This window comes from Sturnira hondurensis, unplaced genomic scaffold (assembly GCF_014824575.4).
Source record: "Sturnira hondurensis isolate 20B ecotype Veracruz unplaced genomic scaffold, ASM1482457v3 Scaffold0007406, whole genome shotgun sequence".
NCBI classification, from domain to species: Eukaryota; Metazoa; Chordata; class Mammalia; order Chiroptera; family Phyllostomidae; genus Sturnira; species Sturnira hondurensis.
This window is the reverse complement of record NW_028080037.1, coordinates 6,004,832-6,022,908: the sequence shown is the minus strand read 5'-3', so window position 1 is coordinate 6,022,908 and position 18,077 is coordinate 6,004,832. Positions and strand designations below refer to the sequence as shown.

The 18,077-nt window shown below is 54.3% G+C and overlaps 1 protein-coding gene across 3 annotated transcripts in view; it reads right to left on the bottom strand.

The window, feature by feature from the left end:
* RPH3A (rabphilin 3A) overlaps positions 1–18,077 on the bottom strand; it is a 97,233-nt gene that overhangs the window by 5,809 nt on the left and 73,347 nt on the right. For all 3 annotated transcript variants that reach the window (XM_037052142.1, XM_037052144.1, XM_037052143.1), the window contains exons 7-17: positions 17,737–17,823; positions 16,996–17,161; positions 14,484–14,522; positions 14,232–14,384; positions 12,606–12,692; positions 10,920–10,982; positions 10,053–10,274; positions 7,834–7,913; positions 5,283–5,357; positions 3,707–3,816; positions 1,717–1,843 (exon numbers count right to left, since the gene is read on the bottom strand). In XM_037052142.1, the coding sequence (XP_036908037.1) occupies positions 1,717–1,843; positions 3,707–3,816; positions 5,283–5,357; positions 7,834–7,913; positions 10,053–10,274; positions 10,920–10,982; positions 12,606–12,692; positions 14,232–14,384; positions 14,484–14,522; positions 16,996–17,161; positions 17,737–17,823 (1,209 nt within the window). The remainder of the gene's footprint in view (positions 1–1,716; positions 1,844–3,706; positions 3,817–5,282; positions 5,358–7,833; positions 7,914–10,052; positions 10,275–10,919; positions 10,983–12,605; positions 12,693–14,231; positions 14,385–14,483; positions 14,523–16,995; positions 17,162–17,736; positions 17,824–18,077) is intronic.

Genomic DNA, 18,077 nt, shown 5'->3' with positions numbered 1-18,077 from the left:
GCTAAGGTCACACAGCCAATAAGTGGCAGAGCCCCCCCTACACAAAACAGACAGGATTTGATCTGCGCTGGAGTGGCACAGGGGTCTTGGGGTCTGGCCACCAGGTGCTTCTTCCTCCATGGCTCCCAAGGTCCTTCTGGGGGATTCTAAGGCTCTGGGGGACAGAGTGTGACAGCTGCTGGTTAAAGACCATTTTAGATATGAGGGGAACTAAGGTCTAGAGAAGAGGAGGGGACAGCACTTATGCAGCCCCTGTTCTTGGTGGGGAATATGGGGGGAGTTGGTGGTGGGAGGGCCAAGGACAAAGAGCAAAAGGTGATGGTGGGCAGAGCACCTTCCTGCCTCTGGGGCTGGCTGTGTCCATCAGAGCAAGGTGGGTGGGCCCAGGAGCTGCTGACTCAGGCAGGGGCGTGGCCACTGTGTGGATCAAACAGACTCACTGAGTGAGGGAAGGAAGAGGAAGCCTGAGGAACCTGCTGTCACCAGGCAAAGACCTAGTGGGAATGTGCCACTCCGAGGGTTGCCTGCAGTGATTTATCTGGAATCTGGCACTCGGTGTAACTTCTTCCTAGTGATTGTCATTACTGTGGCTTGTTCCTTCGCCTGTGCAGTACGAGCCCACACAGGGCACTTGGATATTCCATCTGCGGGCCAGCCATCTGGTGGGAGGTTGCTACAAGTTTCCCCTTCCCACCTGACACGGCTTTCCGTGGGGAGCTGGCCCTCTGCCCGGGGGAAGCAGGTGTGCTGGCGGCTGCAGGAGACCTGGCCCTGGCTGCTGCCCAGAGCACAGCCGCTGGCACGCAGCGTGATCTGGGCCACTTGCTCCTGCTCTGGGCCCCAGGTGGCCCGTGCGTCCAAAGGAGCAGGTCGGATTATCTCTAAAAATACAAATTGCAGGCCCTACCCTCCGAAGTCAGGATCTTAGTTTTAAGCTCTGATTTCAAAATCACCAGTTGGTTCTGAGGAACAGCCCAACTGGAGGAGGCTCTCAGCTTGGTTCTTGTTCTTTCTCAAAAGGCAAGCATCACATCTAACAATAATAACTAGCACTCTACTATCCCATTTCATGGGTGAGAACACAAGGCCCAGAAGGGTTAAACAACTTGGCCCAGGTTTAGAACAAATGGCAGAGCCAGGATTCAAACCCAGAGATTCTGGCTCCAGAGTCCTTGCTCTAGCACTGTGCTATCCTGCCTCCTGCTTGTGTGCATGGTGCTTTATGGCTTCATGAGTGACAGGTGGGTAGGGCAGTATTATTCCTATAACAACAACAGGTAACAAGCTATGGTGCTCACTGTGCACTGGGTTCTGTTCTGATCATGTCATTCACACAACGCTCCCGTGAGGCGGGTACTGGAAAGCCCATGTGCAGATAAGAAAAATCGAGGCTCAGAGTAGCTCAGACGCTTGGCCGGGGCCAGGGAGCAGGGTAGTCGCAGAGCTGGGCTTTGATCCCAGGCCGGCCACACTGCCACACGGCTCTGCCCTCCCCAGTTTGATAGAAGAGGACCCTGCCGTTCAGAGAAGTGAGGCTCGCACAGGGTCAGTAAAAGGCAGAGTCAGGGCACAGTCCCGATGCTCCGAGCGGAAATCCTTACGCTTCTCTCAATAGCAGCCACATCCCTGCTGCCTGGCAGGCTGCAGGCCCCAGGGAAGGCTGCACCCCCAAATGCTGACCCCCCCGGCCTCGAGTCCCCAGGAAGAGGCGCTCACCGGGATGACTCGCTCCAGACAGATATTGAAGTTCTTCCTTTGGTTGGGCTTCAGCTTCTTGAGAGAGAACCTGGTCTCGCCAATAAACTCGTTATGGCCAAACTTGTCCTCGTCACAGACGGAGATCCTGCGAGCCGCAGAAACAGTGGGGAGAGAAAGACGAGCATGTGCCCTTACTGTGTGCCAAGAACTGTGATGGGGGCTGGCAAGGAATGTGTCGTGTGCATAGGGACACTTCAGTTTCTGTGTATTGAGCCCTCAGTCAGGTAGTTTTCATGGCGTCTTTACTACAGTGTAACTTGTGAGCAGTGATGGGCACACACCTTAAATGAATAGCTTGCTGAATCGTTCACATGCACACAACCACGTAACTGCTGCCAAGATCAAAATATAGAATATTCCAGCTCTCAGAAGACCCTCATGGTCCCTTGCCTCCTCCGTCAAAGATAACCACTCTCCTTGACCTCTGGCCCTGTGGGTTCATGGTCCTGTTTTTGACCTTTATATAAACGGAAGCGAATGGCTTCTTTTGTTCAACATGTATGTGAGATTCAGCCAGGTCTGTAGTGACTTGTCCTTTTTATTGCTGTATAGTATTCCATCGGGCAAATATAGCCCCCTAATTCAGCTACTGATGGGCATTTGGTTTTGGGCTGTTTCTCGTTTTGAGCTATTAGGAATAAAGCAGCAATGGAGCAACCACATTCCTGCCTTTTTGTACACACTTGTGTATATGCTGACCCTTGAATAATGTGGGGCTTAGAGGTGCTGACCCACCATGTCCTTGAAAACCCACGTATAACTTTAGACTCCCTCAAAACTTAACTACTAGCGGCCTACTGCTGGCTAGAAGCCTTACCAAGAATATAAAGAGTTATTAACACATGGTCTGTTTATTATATGTATTCTATGCTATATTCTAGCAGTAAAATAAACTAGAGAAAAGAAAAAGGATTGAGAAGATGATAAGAAAGAAAATACACGCGCAGTACTTATTGAAAACGATGCACATGTAAGTGGACCCTGGAGTTCAAGCCCGGGTTGTTCAAGGTCATCTATAAAAAACTGAGAGCTGGGTTCATGGCTGTTTGCTGTACTGTAATCTGCAGTTTTCTGCAAATTTATACTATTTAATAATGAAACTTAAAAAAAATCCGTTAACCATTTCCTTCTGTGGAGGACTCCAAAGCAGTTGAAATTAGGTGGATCTAAATGTCTCTCATGGCTGTAACTCCAGGACATATTAGTCAGGGAAAAAGGAAGCTTCCAGATATAGACAGCATGATACTCTCTATCCTGCTAACAGGAGTCTGAAGGTACACAGACCCCCGGGAGGAGGTGGCAGACCCGGGCTGTGGGCGGGAACTAACCCTTTAAAAGGGGCTTTGCCTTCTCTATTGGTTTTTACAGAAGAGTGTATCTGGGTATGACTAGTATCATTAAAGTGCAGTGTAAGACAGCATGTGGAAGATGAAATACATCAACATATTGTTAAGTAAGACAGATTGATTAGTTACTAGGATGGTCCATCTTTCAAAACACTCAATTTTGCCCTGGCTGGTGTAGCTCAGTGGATTGAGCACCGGCCTCTGAACCAAAAGATCACAGTTCGATTCCCAGTCAGGGCACATGCCTGGGTTGCAGGCCAGTTCCCAGCAGGGGACACACAAGAGGCAACCATACATTGATATTTCTCTCCCTCTCTCCTTCCCTTCCCCTATAAAGATAAATAAATAAAAAACTTAAAAAACACTCCATTTTATAAGGATCTTTTGCATGTGTGCATGTCTACACACATACAACCCGGACACCCAGACACCGAGATGTTAAGAGTTTCACTTATCTGTATTCTTAGAAGTTTCTACCGGAAATACATATTGTTTTGTAGAAGTAAAAAAAGGAGACGGAAAAAACAAAGTACGCAGAGAGATTTTCAAAAGTGACTGCCAGGGACCACATGCGTGTCTCTGCCCACCCGCCGGGCGGGTACCTGAGGGTCTTCCTCTGCATGTCCTCGTCCGTGATGCCGTGGTAGACGAGAGTCTCGTTCCAGATGGGGTTCCGGGTGTTTCGCAGGGTTTTTGTCCGGAGCTTGTTGGACTAGAGCCCCAAGAGACAGACAGACAGACAGACATGTGCCGTGGTGGGGAGCCAGTCCTTTGGGCTGATCTGGGGTCGGGGTTGGGGAGTAATTTCGACTCTCCCTTTAGGAGCGTCCGGGGGCTCAGCTGCTCCTGAGTGCACACCTCAGGGAGTGCGGGGCATGCTCTGCGGTGAGGACCACAGCCACGGACGGGGATGGACGCTGAGCCACCCCTCCACCCACGCACGGAGCTCTCTCTTTGAACTTCCCGTTAAGATCAGAAAGCAGAGACATTTCCCATTGAGGAAAAAACTCCTACATAGGTCAGGGAGGCAGACGTAAGTGTCACCCACTCCTAGGCAGTAAAGGAACAATTTCTGAGGATTCTGGGATGCTTCCATGTTTCCCCAAATAGCACCCTTCATGCTGAAATTCATTAGGGGGAGGGGACAAAAGTTTTCATTTCACTCTAAGAGAGAAGGCTAGAAACACACTGCACCCAGAAGAGGTGGTCTGGTGACCAATCTAATTCATACTAACATGTAAATGACTCACTGGATTCCTTGGCAAAGGAAGTTTGGATTTAGGAGTGAGCAAAGGAGAGTGCTTAGAGAGAAGCAAATGTCCCTGGGGATTTAGAAGTAGTAGTGGCCAAACACTTCACAGTTTGGCCATGGCCAGGTGAGGGACTCTTATTTCTTGATCCAAACAAAGAGAAGATACTGTGTGTGTGTGTGTGTGTGTGTGTGTGTGTGTGTGTGTGTGTGTGTGTGTGTGTGTACGTACGTACGTACACACACGCCTCTTTTGTCTTATGGGCATTTGATACTTGCAGAGATTTTTAACACACACTTTCCCAAGACCATGCAACCAAGGGCAGGTCCCCCTTGCATTTAGGCCATCCTCATCAAATTAACAGGACAAAGCCCAAAGTCAAACCCAAGGAAGCACTCTGCAGCCACGTGCTCTGAGTGGGCCCACCCAGTGAGAGGAGATCTAACCCCACTTCTCCTCCCCAGAGCAAAGTCAATGTCAGGTGAGCTGCCAGGGGAGAGAAAGTGGGTGGGGGGAACTTTTCTCTCAGTGACAGAACATTAATCATTTCAAGTGCTGAGCCCTGAAGCCTGGAGCGAGTTATTCGTTTCTATTGAGGGGGAAGGAGTGCTTGGCTGGGGCACCAAGTGGGAGGGGAGAGGGGCCATGCTCAGCACTGGGGAGCCACAGAAGGTGTCTGAGCAAGTGAAGAGCATCGTTGGGTCACCTCCTTCTCTCCTGGCCTTCGGAGGCTCCTGGATGCCAGGCTTCTGGGTTGGAGAAATGGGCAGGGCTCCTGGTCCACCCCCAGCCCTTGCAAGGACTCTGTCACTCAGGGAGGAGGGGGTTTGGGGGCAGAAAGGGCTATTTTAGGTTCAGAGCTGGGAACCCTGGGTGCCTGCCAGGGCCTGTGTGCCTGGCTTGCCGAGAGGCCCAGGCCATATGGTACCTTGCTGGCTCCCGGCAGGAGGTGCAGCTTAACGTAGGGATCGGCCAAGCCGTTGGAGTCCATGGGCTTCAGTCCCTGCAAGAGAAAAGGTGGCGGGGTGAGGGCCTTGGAGGCCTGGCCACTCAGCTGTCATGGGCACTGGGTGCAGCCCGTGGCATCTGCCCATCCAGCGGCCCACCCTAGGTGCTTCCTCTGCAGAAGAGAGAGAAGGGAGCCACAGTATGTCGTGAAAAGAGCTCTGGAATCAGGCAGACAGGGCTTAAAACCTGGTCATGTCAGTTCCTGGCTGTGTGGCCTCTGGCAAGTTGCTGAGCCTGCCCGAGCCTCATTTTCCTCACAGGTCAAACGGGATGAGAACAGGGCCTGCTTCAAGCGCAGGTGAGACTTACACACGACTTCACCTGGAGCATGCCCAGCACAGTGCCTGGCACATAGGAACGGCCCCATCGAGGCTGGATGGCTACTAGCAGCACAGGAGGAGGGGTTCCAGAACAGGAAGGGCAGGAGAGGGGAGGGGTGGGGGAAGGAGGCCTGGGTTCTCATCCCAGCCCTACACTCCCTCCTGAGACCTTGGTTTCCCCATCCAGATGCCGGGGACCACAGTGTCTTGCCTGCCCCCCCCCTCATTTGATGAGGGTCAAATGAGACCCTGGGGGGCAGGGAGTTTGTTGGGGGTAGGAATGAAGTGGGGCTTGTTGACACGAGCGACTCCAAAGTTCCTGGGGTTCAGTCACACGCTAGCCCTCTCCCCATGCCCAGGCTGGGACAGGTGTCCCACCTCTGGGCTCCCACTGTCCCCTCACCCAGCACTAATCTTGAAGCCCAGATATCACGTCCTGTGATCTCCTTGGACCTTGGTTTCCTCATCTGTTCAGTGGGGCTGATCACAGCCCCTGTGCTTCATGGGGTTCTCGCAGGGATTAAAGGAGGTCTCGCCTGTGAAGTTGGAGCTCTGGGCCTGGCCCAAGAATGTGTAGACAGCGTTGGCTACTACCAGCTGGGAGAGGATGCCGCGAAGTGGGGAGAGCGGCAGGGCCACCTAGTGGGTAAGAACACGGGCTTTTGAGCTGGACCGCAGTGGTTCAAATCCCAGCGCCACCACTGCCTGGCTGCGTGATCTGGGCAAGTCATCGAATCTTTCTGTGCCTCAGCTTCCCCATCTGTAAAGTGGGAACGATGCCAGAACCTTCCTCACAGGCTGCTGTGAAGATTAAATGAGGCGAAGTAATCTGTAAGAAGCCCCAGGTGGTTTACAATACTTGGGAAATGCTACAGTGATGGGTTTTTGTGGGTTTCCTTGGGGGGGCGTCCATGAGGGCAGGGCCTATTCTTGCTCACCCGAGTATCCCCAGTATCTGGGGGTAGTGCCTGACAGAGAGTAGGTGTTTAAGGAACATTTCTGGGATGACTGTTCGGACTGCAAGGTTACCAACTGACAGGCACTCTGCCTTTAAAATCTGAACGCCTTTGAGCGGGGCCTGCGCACTCGCACCAAAGTCACTACCACTCCCTAGCATCTCAGATGGAGCGTCCCCCTTGGTGAAACAAGATCTTATAGGTACTTACCTCACTGTGTTATTCAGGGGAGGGGGCTAGATGCCTCTAAGTGTTGCCATAGAGACCAACACATAAGAGGTGCTCAATAAATGCTTGCTGAAGAAGTGACCTGGGTGTGGGTCTAGCAGTGACATGACACATTTCATACCTCATTTATCATGCAAACCGGGGCATTTTGTGAGTGAGGGGGAGTCTGTCATTATTACAGGAAAGCAACAGGCATAGATGGGGACTATCCTGAGAAAACCGGAGCCCGCGGCCACCTTCCATTTAATACTTACAGTCATCCCTAAGGGGGTGATGCTTTATTATCCCCAATTTGCAAACGGACACACTGAGGCACAGAGAGGTTAAGTAACTTCCCCCAAATCACACAGCTAGGAAGCAGCGAAGCTGTCTTTGAACCCAGGCAGTCTGGTTCCCAGGCCTTGCTTGTTCTACTTGGATCAGACTTGGGGGGTTGGGGAGCCCTAGTCAGTCACCTGCTGGGATCTGCAATGACAGCACCGGCTTTCCTCGGGGTCTGGAATTTGGTCAGCACGTTTCCCCGGAGCTGGCAGGGTGGGCACAGTCTTCCCCCGGGGCCTGCCTTCCCTGCCCCCTCTGAAGCCTGCATTGGTGTCCTGCGTCGGCACCAATGGGCCAACTCCGGCTGCCAATCCAGTTTCAGAGCCACACCCACCGAAGGGGCTGCTGTGTGGCCACATCAACCGTCAAATCGGGCTGTCGTGGCCTCCAGGGCGGGCAGCACCTCTGTGTCCCCTCCGTAGCTCTCGCTGCCTCTGCCCCTGGGAGGCAGCTGCCCCTTAAATGAACCCCCCCTGGACTTATCCCCAGAGGACACAGGCCCCCAGGATACTGGCTGTAGTGAGCTTCTGTCTCTCCTCACTGCCATTGCCACAGAGAGACAAGGCAACAGACCTGGGCCTGGTAACCCACGTCCGTCCCACGCCCCCTAGAGATGCCCGAGCAGCCCGAGGGGTCCCTCACCCACCTTGGCCTTTATGATGGTGCAGTTCAGGGAGCTGTTATCCTGGTCATAGAGGAGGCTGAACTCCAGGGCACCCAGGGTGGCTGGAGGGGGCAGAGGCGGGAACCAAGAGAACATTCACTCAGTCATTCGACAAACATTTCCCGAGCGCCGAGAACGTACCCTGGATAGGCTGGGCATTGAGCCTACAGAAGAGAGGGAGACGCAGTCCCCGCTCTGGACACCCCATGCTGGTAGACCCTCGGCCCAGCTGTGGTTTGTGAATGATTCATTAGTGACTTCGTCTAGTTAATGACTCCCTGTCCTACCGGACAGAAAGATCTGACGGGCAAGGGCTGTGTTCGTCCTGCTCACAGCTGTGTCCACGTGGGACGCAGTGTGGGGAACACCGTCGCTACTCACTCACTTGCTGGAGGAGTCGGACTCAGCACGTGCCGTTGCCGCTGCCTGGAATGCTCTCCCTCTAGATCCTCACATGGCTGGCACCTTCCCATGATCCATGCCTCAGCTTGGATGTCACCTCCCCAGATGAGCCCTCCGCAGTCACCCTACCCAAAGCAGCCCCCCCCCACGGTCATTCGCCCCACTTTATTTCCTTCACGGTGCTCTGTGTCGGTCTGACGTGAGCTCGCTGCCATGTCAGCTGTTTCTCTCCACTAGAACATTAGTTTCTCAGATCAGCCGTCTTGTCTGTCATTTTTTGGTCATGGTACTCTCAGTGCCTAGAACAGGCTGGGGCGCTTAGCAGGTGCTCAATAAATACACATAAACCAGAGAGGAGTGAGGGAGGAATCTGGAGGTAGGCTAGTTAGGAACCACTGTGGACAGCCCATAACAGGGATGGACACAGGCTGGGAGAGAACATGTATGATGGGCCAGTGAAGGGACATATAAGGCACATGGAAAAAGCAGTGGCCACTGTTTCAGGCAGAAGGGCAAGGGGGGCAAGGATGAGGAAAGGCAGGCAGGTGGGATAGACCGGGGACGCTTCCAGAGCGGAAACAGCCTCTGGCTGACCAGGCGACGTGGACTCCCTGACTCCTTTCCCTGCAGACCACAGACCCGTGGGAGAGCATGGGGGTGGAGGGGACAACTGACAGGCCACCCAGGTCCGGGCTCTGATCTACCACAGCAGAGAGATGGACTGCCAGCACCTCCACTCGCCAGCCACGTGAGCTTGAACCTCTCACAGCCTCTGTCTCCCTACCTGTGAAATGGGAGCAGGAAAAGCAACCACCCCCGGGCTCCACGGGAAGGTGACGTGAGCACATGCCAGGGCCGCACTGAGAAAACTGCCCGGCATGGAACGAGTGCTTAGCAAGCGTGGACCACAGTCCTCTCTGGGGTGAGTGTCACATGACACTAGCTCCTCCAGCGTGTTTGGCACCACATAATGGAGATTCCCAGTTCACCAAGCGCTTCCCCAGGGGGTTCCTCAGTTTACCGTCCCGTCAGTCCTGTGTAAGAGGCAGCATTCTGCTTCTCATTTTACAAGATGAGGGGACATGATGGGCCCAGACCATGCCACTGATGATAGCCCTCATGCAGGTGCCGTCTCTCCATCTGACCTCAAGCTCTTGGAGCGTCCCCCAGTCCCGCGACACGCACCAGATGCAGCCCCGTGCCCATCTGCGCCTCTCCCTGGCTCACAACCCCCGGCTCTCCTCTGCTGCTCCGGCCACACTCAGGAGAAGTGTGCGCGCGCGTGCGTGCGTGCATGTGTGTGTGTGTGTCCCTGGGACTCAGGGCCTGGGTGGGGGAGTGTAGAACAGGCACTTCATACATCACTGAGTGGGTGGGTGTAAGAGGAAACACGAAGAGACTTTTAAACGGGTTACACTGACTTTCAGAAGATGGGCATTACAGGGTGTTGGAAAGGACTGAAATGCAGACAGGCCCAGGAGCGGAATGCCGGGCCCGGTGACAACCCCATGTGTGACGTGTGACAAGCTGGACACAGCGGAACTGCACTCTTTCCAGTGACATGGATGGTGGCTGGACACTGAGCAGCTTTCATGACAATAAAACGTGTGTGTGTGGCACCAAATGTGTCGAAAGTTGACGTCCTCCTGTGAATCTAGTAACACGAATTTGTGTTTTTGTAGCGTGGTCACTGCATTTGTCACGTCTGGCACGTTGGGGGCTGGGAGGGGTGCATGGGGCTGTCCCTCCTATATCCCCAGGGGTGACCTGGAGGAGTTTTTCCCAGACACCCCACCTACTTGCTTCATCTGAATCGTAGCTGTTGGCTTCTTCCTCGTCCTCCTCTGGGGGTGGCGGTTGGCGGGCAGGGGTGGCGGCAGGCTGGGGGGCGGCCGCAGATACTTGGGAATAGGGGCCCGGTGGGTGGCCCACTCTGTCCTCCTTGGCTCCGACTCCTCCAGGTCTCTCCTCCCGGGGTGGGGCAGCCGCCCCTGTATAGCCGGGGTCGCCAGGAGCCACCTCTGCAGGGGACAGGGAGAGGGCAGGAGAGTGACGCACGCAGGGCCAGCTACTCAATGTCTCTGGGCCCCAGCGCCCCCGTCTGTAAAGTGGGGCTAATAATGCCTGAAGGCACTCGAAGAGTAGTAGCTATTAGTTAAGAAATGATCTCACACAGCACTTAACGGCGTTCCTGGTGCATCAGAAAGCAATGACCTCACTGTAGCCACAGTGACAGATGTGATGATGATGAGGCCCGTAGAGCCTATAGAACAGTCACCGTCACTTAGTGTGGTCCTGATACATTCCGGGCCACGTGCTAGGGTTTCATGTGTGTTTGCACGTTTAACCCTTGTAACAGCTCTGAGGGGCAGGTCCTCTGGTCATTCCCATGTTAGAGGCGAGGAAGCAGGCTCAGGGAAGTTAAGTGGCTTGCCCAGGGTCACAGAGCCGGGAGGGAAGGAGCAGGGGCTTGAACCCAGGCAGGGCGGGCTCTCAGACACTCCACGTGCCCTCCTTCCCCATCTGTCTCATCTTAGTGTGGACTATCTGAAGTTTTGGGATCCGGGGGTGGGGTGGCTTAGAGCTCATCAGGTGGGTCTCAGGGTGCAGACTGGGTGGGAGAGAGGTGGCCGCTGGGGCGGGCTGGGGAGGAAGCGAGCACGTGCCTGGTCTCTGGTCAGGAAAGCGTCCGGCTGGCCCAGGGCCGGGCCTGCTGCCTCCTGGGGGCCCTGCGAGGAGAAAAAAGAGAGCAGAGAAGGTGGCATCATTTGGGTGCGCACCCCTCGTCCCCCACATTTCCTGAGCATGGACACAGGCCCAGGGTAGCAGGTGATGTGCAGAGGTACCAGGGCTGCAGGAATGTTCCCGTGGGGGATTCTGGGGCCAGGAAGGCCTGGGTTCAAGCCCCAGTGCTTCCCTCCTGGGCCTCAGCTTCCTGCTCTGTGAGACTCCACCCGGCTGCTGTGAAGCCAATGAGCCAATGGGGTGGGCACTGTCTGCGAGGGGGTGTGCAAGTTCACTCTCCGAATCTTTCAGTGCCGCAGCGTCAGTCCTGGTCTGTGGAGTCTCTACGACTTCATTCCCCACAGTGGGCGGTGTGGGGGTGGGAGGAGGACCCACAGGGATGGTCCATGAAATTACATTCAACAACACGCGAGAAAGTCACCATTGCCTTTCAACGCTGATTCCAGAAAGTCTCGCTTGGGTGTGGCTCGGTCTCTCACCCCTCTCCAAACTTCGTGAATTTCCCTTTTGAACACAAGGGGACAGGCCTCAGGCTCAGAACCTTCTTAGGCCTGAGGACTACTGCACTGTTTAATTTTCATTATGTGAATTGTGGTGCCCTCTGCCATGGGCCGAATTGTGTTCCCCAAAAGCTATCCAGGTCCTCATGCCCAGTACCTGTGAATGTGACCTTATGCGGAGGAGGGTCTTGGCGGATGGTCAGGTTAAGATGAGGTCACTAGGGTGAGCCCTGATCTGATGTGACTGTGTCCTTATAAAGAGGAGATATTTGGACACAGAGAGAGAGAGAGACAGGCAGGGAGAGAAGGAAGATGATGAGAAGACATGGGGAGAATGCCATGCCCGAAGCCATGGGGAACTGAGGAGGAAGGAGACGGATTTTCCCTCGCAGCCTCGGCAGGAACCGCCCTGCCAACACCTGGAGTTCAGACTTCCAGCCCCCAGGGCGTGGAGACAACACACTGCTATTATTGGGAGTCCCCAGCCTGTGGTTCCTTTACCCTCTCTCTTCACGGTATGGGATCCTGGTTCCCCACTCACGCTGCCATCACCGGGCTCTCTTACCACCACAAACTGGAACCGCACCAGTGAGGCAAGCTTTCCTCTGTCTTTCACAAGCCATGTTTGTTCAGAGGTCCCCACGGTACTCATCTCTTTGCTCACCATTTCTTCCTGAGTTTCACACAACCCTCTGGGGAGAGTTGTCATTTTATGAAAGCCTGATGTCCTTACATTTTCCTTGAGAAGGTTTGTGATGGCAAGTCCTCAGTTATGTTTGGAAAGCGAGTCAATTTGAAGAAAGGTATCAAGGAAATAAGAGGGCAGTGGGGGTGCATGCAGGAAAGATGATGACAAGCCTTGGGGCCTGGGCACACTGAGGAGTGAGGTACTGTTGCTCCTTGCACTGGGTGGCTAAGATGTCCTCTCCTGCCCTGCTTGGTGGCCCAGGCCCCAGTGTTACTCATTCTAAGGGTCTCAGAAGAGCTTAGGATTCGGTGGTGGCTGCAGGTTTGCAGAAAGCTGGGGCTCCCCCGGCGAGGATGGGAGGAACCTGGGTCACCAGTGAGTGACATGACAGCCTGGGTGGCTCAGCAGGTGGCAGGTACCTGGCTGCCCAGGCTGAGGAGGCACTGGGCTCTGCACTGAGGTTGGGGCCGGTCTGGAGGCCTGGACTGAGTTGGCCCGTCTCAAGCCTGGAGGAGAAAGAAAGGGAAACAGCCTGACATGTTACACACACATGCACGCACACATGCATGCACACAGAGGAAGCAGGGACTGGCTGGCCAGCACAAGGCAATGCCTTCTGGATTTGAATGCAGCCCCCAATACTCTTAGCTCCTTCCAATTCTCTCTGCCTCTTAGAACACTCTCTCTTTCCACCACTCAGACCCCTGGGCAGGTCACGGCTGCCACTGGGGTATTGCTGAAAAGCACAGGTTCTGTGACATTGCTCCCGCCTGTGTGAGCTGGCACAAATGGCCTCTCCCCTCCAGGCCTCAGTCTCTGCATCTATTAAAGGGGGATGACAGTACCTGCCGCAGAGCGTGTGGTGGAGATGCAATGACACACACACGCGGAATGCTCAGAACAATGCTTGGTGTGTGCAAAAACACAACATCTGGCAGGCACTGGTGTTATTTTATTGTTATTTAAAGAACCCGATCCATCTCTTCACATGGACCTAGCTTCGCATCTGAGTGTTCTCTCTTATAAGCTGTGTGACTGTGGGCTGGTCGCTCACCCTCTCTGAACTTCTGGGGCCTCGCAGAGGCAACGATGCTACCTACTTGATAAGAACGAGTCAACCTTCGTTTGACACTTGCCATGTGCCAGGGACTTCACACACAGGACTTACTTAATTAATCTTTACACCCCGTGAGGTGGGCACTTTATTATCTCCATTTGCCAAATGGGGGAAACGAGGCCCAGAAGGGTTAAGTTGTTTACCCAGTGTCTCTTGGTCGGTCTGCGGCAGAGCCAGGGTTTGAACTCAGGCCGCTGGTCTCCAGGGATGTTTGAGACCATTGGATGCTACTGCCCAGCTCTCCTGCCAAGAAGAGGCACTGAGGCACCAAGCCAGGAGCCCACTCTTCAGCAAGAGGAGGGCAGAGGTCTACGTGGGAACCAACCGTCTGCCCATCCAACCCACAGCCAGTCTGGTGACCTCACCACCTGAGGAAGGGAGGGGCTAAGGTCTCCTACAGGGCTTGAAATGCAGGCTTCCCCAGGCCAGGAGGTATGTCGTCCCAAGTCCAAGGATCCTGGGCTCCCACCAGTGGGCACTCTTGCTGAGCAAATCCACCGCCAGTGAGGGCCCGGTGCTGGGTGCCCAGCGAGATGAGAGCACCCGAGGGGGACATCCTGGTCCTGCTGACCCACCCCTCTGATTTCTGTTAGATCTGTGAGAGGGGAAGCATCCTTATCTGGCTCAATGCTAAGGGGCCTCCCCCCCAGAGTGTTTTGGAGAAGGGCCAAAAAGACCACACTTTTTCTTCCACATGGCATTAGAGGAAGAAAGGACAGAACCAAAATTGTGGCCGTCTGGTGTCAGAATCATTTCTGGATGCTGTCCCCTCCGCCACAGGCTAAAACCAGCCCCTGGATCGGAGCGCGGCACACGGCAGGCACTTGATAAATACTGCGTGGACGACATGGAGACAAACACCGTCCTCTCCCACCTTCCTGATGCTCCTCATCCGGGAAGCCCGCCTGGATCTGCCCCTCTCTCTCACCTGCCGGGCTGCGGCTGGAGTCCCCGGCCGTCCCACCATGGCCCTGGCCCCAGCCCTCTGAGTCCCTGCTGGCTGAGCTCATTCGTGCCTCTGAGGCCCGGCGCACAGGTGGCCCATAGCTCCCTCTCCCAGGAGCAGAGGCTGGCTCGGGGCCTGCAAGGAAAGGCATGAGTTGAAGAGAGAAAGGGCAATGGAGGGAAGGGGTGGAAGGACCCCTTGCCCGAAGTGGAAGCCAGAGCCGGCTGAACCCACCTGGCTTCTGACCTGGGGCCCTCCTGTCTTCAGCGTCACCTGCAGAGGGAGAAAAATGACAGGGAGGACTTGTTGAATGGGACCTGGGGGGCCGTTACTTGAGCTCACGAAGGAGCCCATCCACCACTCCCAGGTCCTTTTATAAATTAAAACTCTCCCTTTCCGACCCACCCCCCCCCCCTTCAGTGTAGCTTGCGTTTGCAATGGCACCTATTTCCTGTGCACGCACAGACACGTGTGAGCACGCACAGGCTAAAAACGACCCAGCTGGGATAGCTGGCTCCACCCCCTTCCAGACGGGCTGCACTCTCTCCGTTTGACCTTCCCCAGCATGTGCCAAGCATGTCCCAGCCTTAAGCCCTCTGCACACACAACATTTCCAAAGGGTCTAGTGGTCCTTTCCACGACTCCAGTCACATATGTTCTCCAAAGATCATCCTCGGACAGCCCTTCTCTGGCCATTCCACCCAAAATGGAGCCTCCTGCCCCCGCCTCTTCGCCCGCCTCATGTCCATTCCCAGCACTTAGCTCTACTGGATCTCATGTTTTATTTGCATTGGCGGTTTGCTGAGCATCTGCTTCTCCCACCAGAATTCCAGCTGCAGGAAAGTGGGGATCTCGGTCTGTTCCGGATGCCTCTCTATCTCTAGGGCATAGGATGGAGCCTGGGTCTCGTCTGCTCTGTGAGTGTTTGTTTAAAGAATGTGGAGGGCACATATTGTGGATTTAACCCCAAATCTCTAGAAGACACTGACTTCATTCCATTTTCAATAACGCCTAATATGGCAAGGTGTGGACAGACTGTAATCCACTCAACAGTCCCCCTATGAATGAACATTCAGGTTTTCCCAGCGATTTCCTGCCATAAGTAATGATGCAACGAATGTACATATACCTTGTCTATGCTCCTGCGTTGCTGTGAGATATGTTCCCAGAGAGGAACTGGAGAGCCAAAGGGCATACGCATTTCAAGGGTTAATGAATTCTGCCACACGACTTTCCAACGGTCTGGAGGTGACATGCAGTCCTACCAACAGTGTAGAGAGCATCCGTGTCCCCACACAGTCACCGGCACTGGATGTCACTCTCTCGATTTTTAGGTGTCCCCACACAATGCTGGTGATGCCATTTCTTTCTAGTGAAGTCAATGGGGGGTTACATCGACCATGCTGCCAGCGTTATCTGCTGTGTCCAGAGCTTATCTAGTTCATACCACTTACATGTGTGTGTGTCCGTGTATAGGTGACTAACATGTCATCAGCCGCCACTTACTAGGTGCTGCGCTCTGCAAAGCACTTTACATGTGCTATCTCACTGGACCCTCAAACTGACCCAATGACTTATTAGCCCCATTGTTTACAGGGTGGGGCAAAAGTTGCTCCTATGGAAAATAATATAATAATTAACGAATGACAATACCAGAAACAATTGCGTGGCTTGTGTCCTCACAACTGTAAACCTGCTTTGGCCCCAAACTGTAGATGAGAGACGCATCTCAGCGAGGTGAGGCCACTTGCCCAAGCCCGCATGGCCAGCAAGAGGCAGAACTGGAATTCAGGCCCAGGGCCTCCTGTCGTCAGGCCTCAGCACTGGGGCCACCCGACCTCCTCGGCCTAGAGGGAGCGATGCTTCGCGAGGAAGAAGGATGCTCTACGGGTAGAAATGGGGGCTGCTCAGGGATGCAGGGGACACTGGCCACGTGGTGACTCTCTGCAGGGAAGAGAGATCGCTCCGGCCTTGTCCGGGAGGGAGTGTTTGTTGATGCCTTTTGAGTGCCAGGCCCTGTGCGGGGCACGCTAGGAAGCTACAGGAGACACAGGGGGGCACGTCAGTTTTCAAGGTCTTCCTCCCAGAACCTTCATCAGACCAGAAACGACCCCTCAGTGCGAAGCGAGGTTGCACAGGGGCTTTCTTGGGCAGTCCTCGTGGGCTCATTCGGTTAATGTGTGTTCATTGTGGTTGCCTTTTCTTCTCAGTATGGTGCCGCCTCTCCCTTTTAATCATCCCTTTAATAATTAATGCCGGGATAACAACGATAATACCCATAGTAGTGGTAATTTTCTTTTACTAATTTCCTTTCTCTTCCTCTCTCACTTTTAATTAGTCCAATTCCAGATTTGCTGATGGCGGATAGAAGAAACGTCAGGGGCAGGGAAGGCTGACTCAGCAAACCTCAAACACACCCCCCCAACAGGTTCCAGTGTGTGTTTTGTCTATGAGAGTCTCTCTCCATTCCTAACTTTAATTTCTACCTCTGCTGCACCTCTAAATGCTCCATCAAAAACGATATCAAAGCCTTTTGGAAGCCTGAGATTGCTGGAGAGTCCTCTGTGCTGCCTTGTTGGTGAGCTGAGGAGGTGACATGGGATTCCTAGCCCCCAGCCCAGAGGCTGGCTCTCCACCGAATGGGTGGAAACACAAACATATTGGGATGTTTGCCAGGTAGACCAGTTGGCCGGGAGCTGTCCTTGGTCCTGAAAGCAGATGTTTTTGTTTTTTGTTTTTTTCCTACCTCGAGGCAGAGCCCGGGTGGTGTGCGTGGGCTCAGGGGCAGGCTGCTCGGGGCCAGTGGGCTCACTGATGGGCTGCTGGGCCTTAGTCTTCCGTATGGGCATAGGCTCTGGGAGGACCTGCTTGGGGAAGCCCTTGAAGAACCAGGCTCCAGAACGCTTCCACACCTTGGGGAGAAGAGGCAGCAGGTGGTGATGAGGCAGCCAACCACGATGGCCCCCGCCTTCTCCAGCACCACTTCTGACCTCTGCTCCCTCCTCGAAGCATCCTGACAGTAGCTGGTGCACTTGTCCTGCCAGGATGCAGTCTTTCCCCATTTCTATGGGATTTACAGGCCACCCCTGACCACGCCACAGAGAGGGCCTGGCTGTCTACCCGTCTTCTTGATGGAGAAAGCTGGACACCACGAACGTGTGAACTGGCGTAACATTACACAACCAGAGCGTGCATGCACAAAGACTGGGCACCAAGTCTTCCAGCTCTTACATGTGATGTGCCGCCCCCCTACCAGGAAGAGAACTAGGCGAGGAAGAAGTAAATTCACTCAGCACCCAGGAGGGGTTCTGCCAGTGTTCACAGCTGAGCTGATTCCTTCCACAACTACCCCTTAAGGCCCATCCCTGGCCAGGCCCTCCAGCTCCCACCTGCCGCCTTCCTTCCTTGGTTCTAGAGAAGAAGGGGGAATTGGATTTTTTTAAAAAGGGCAGGTGCTCTAGAAACTCGACAGGACAAGTCTACTCACCTCCCTCTGCTCCAGGCAGATTCTGCAGAGCCACCCGGCGTGTGGGCGGTTGTTGGAGGTCTCCACCCCACACTTGGTGCAGACGTTCTGGGGACAAAATACGGGCCAGTGCACACTCAGACACACTAGGCTGCACGCTGCTAGTGACCCGGGCAGGTGGCTGGGGAGGTTGGCCAGGGAGCCCCATCGTAAAGAGCTGGAACTTTCCTTCACTCATTCCCCGCCCATGACCCAGGCCAGTTAGAATAAATTTCCAGCCCGAGTCTTCATATCCAATAACAAGGATGGGGGTCATTCCCAAGCACTGGATAAAGAAATTCTCCGAGGGTCCCTGAGGGTGG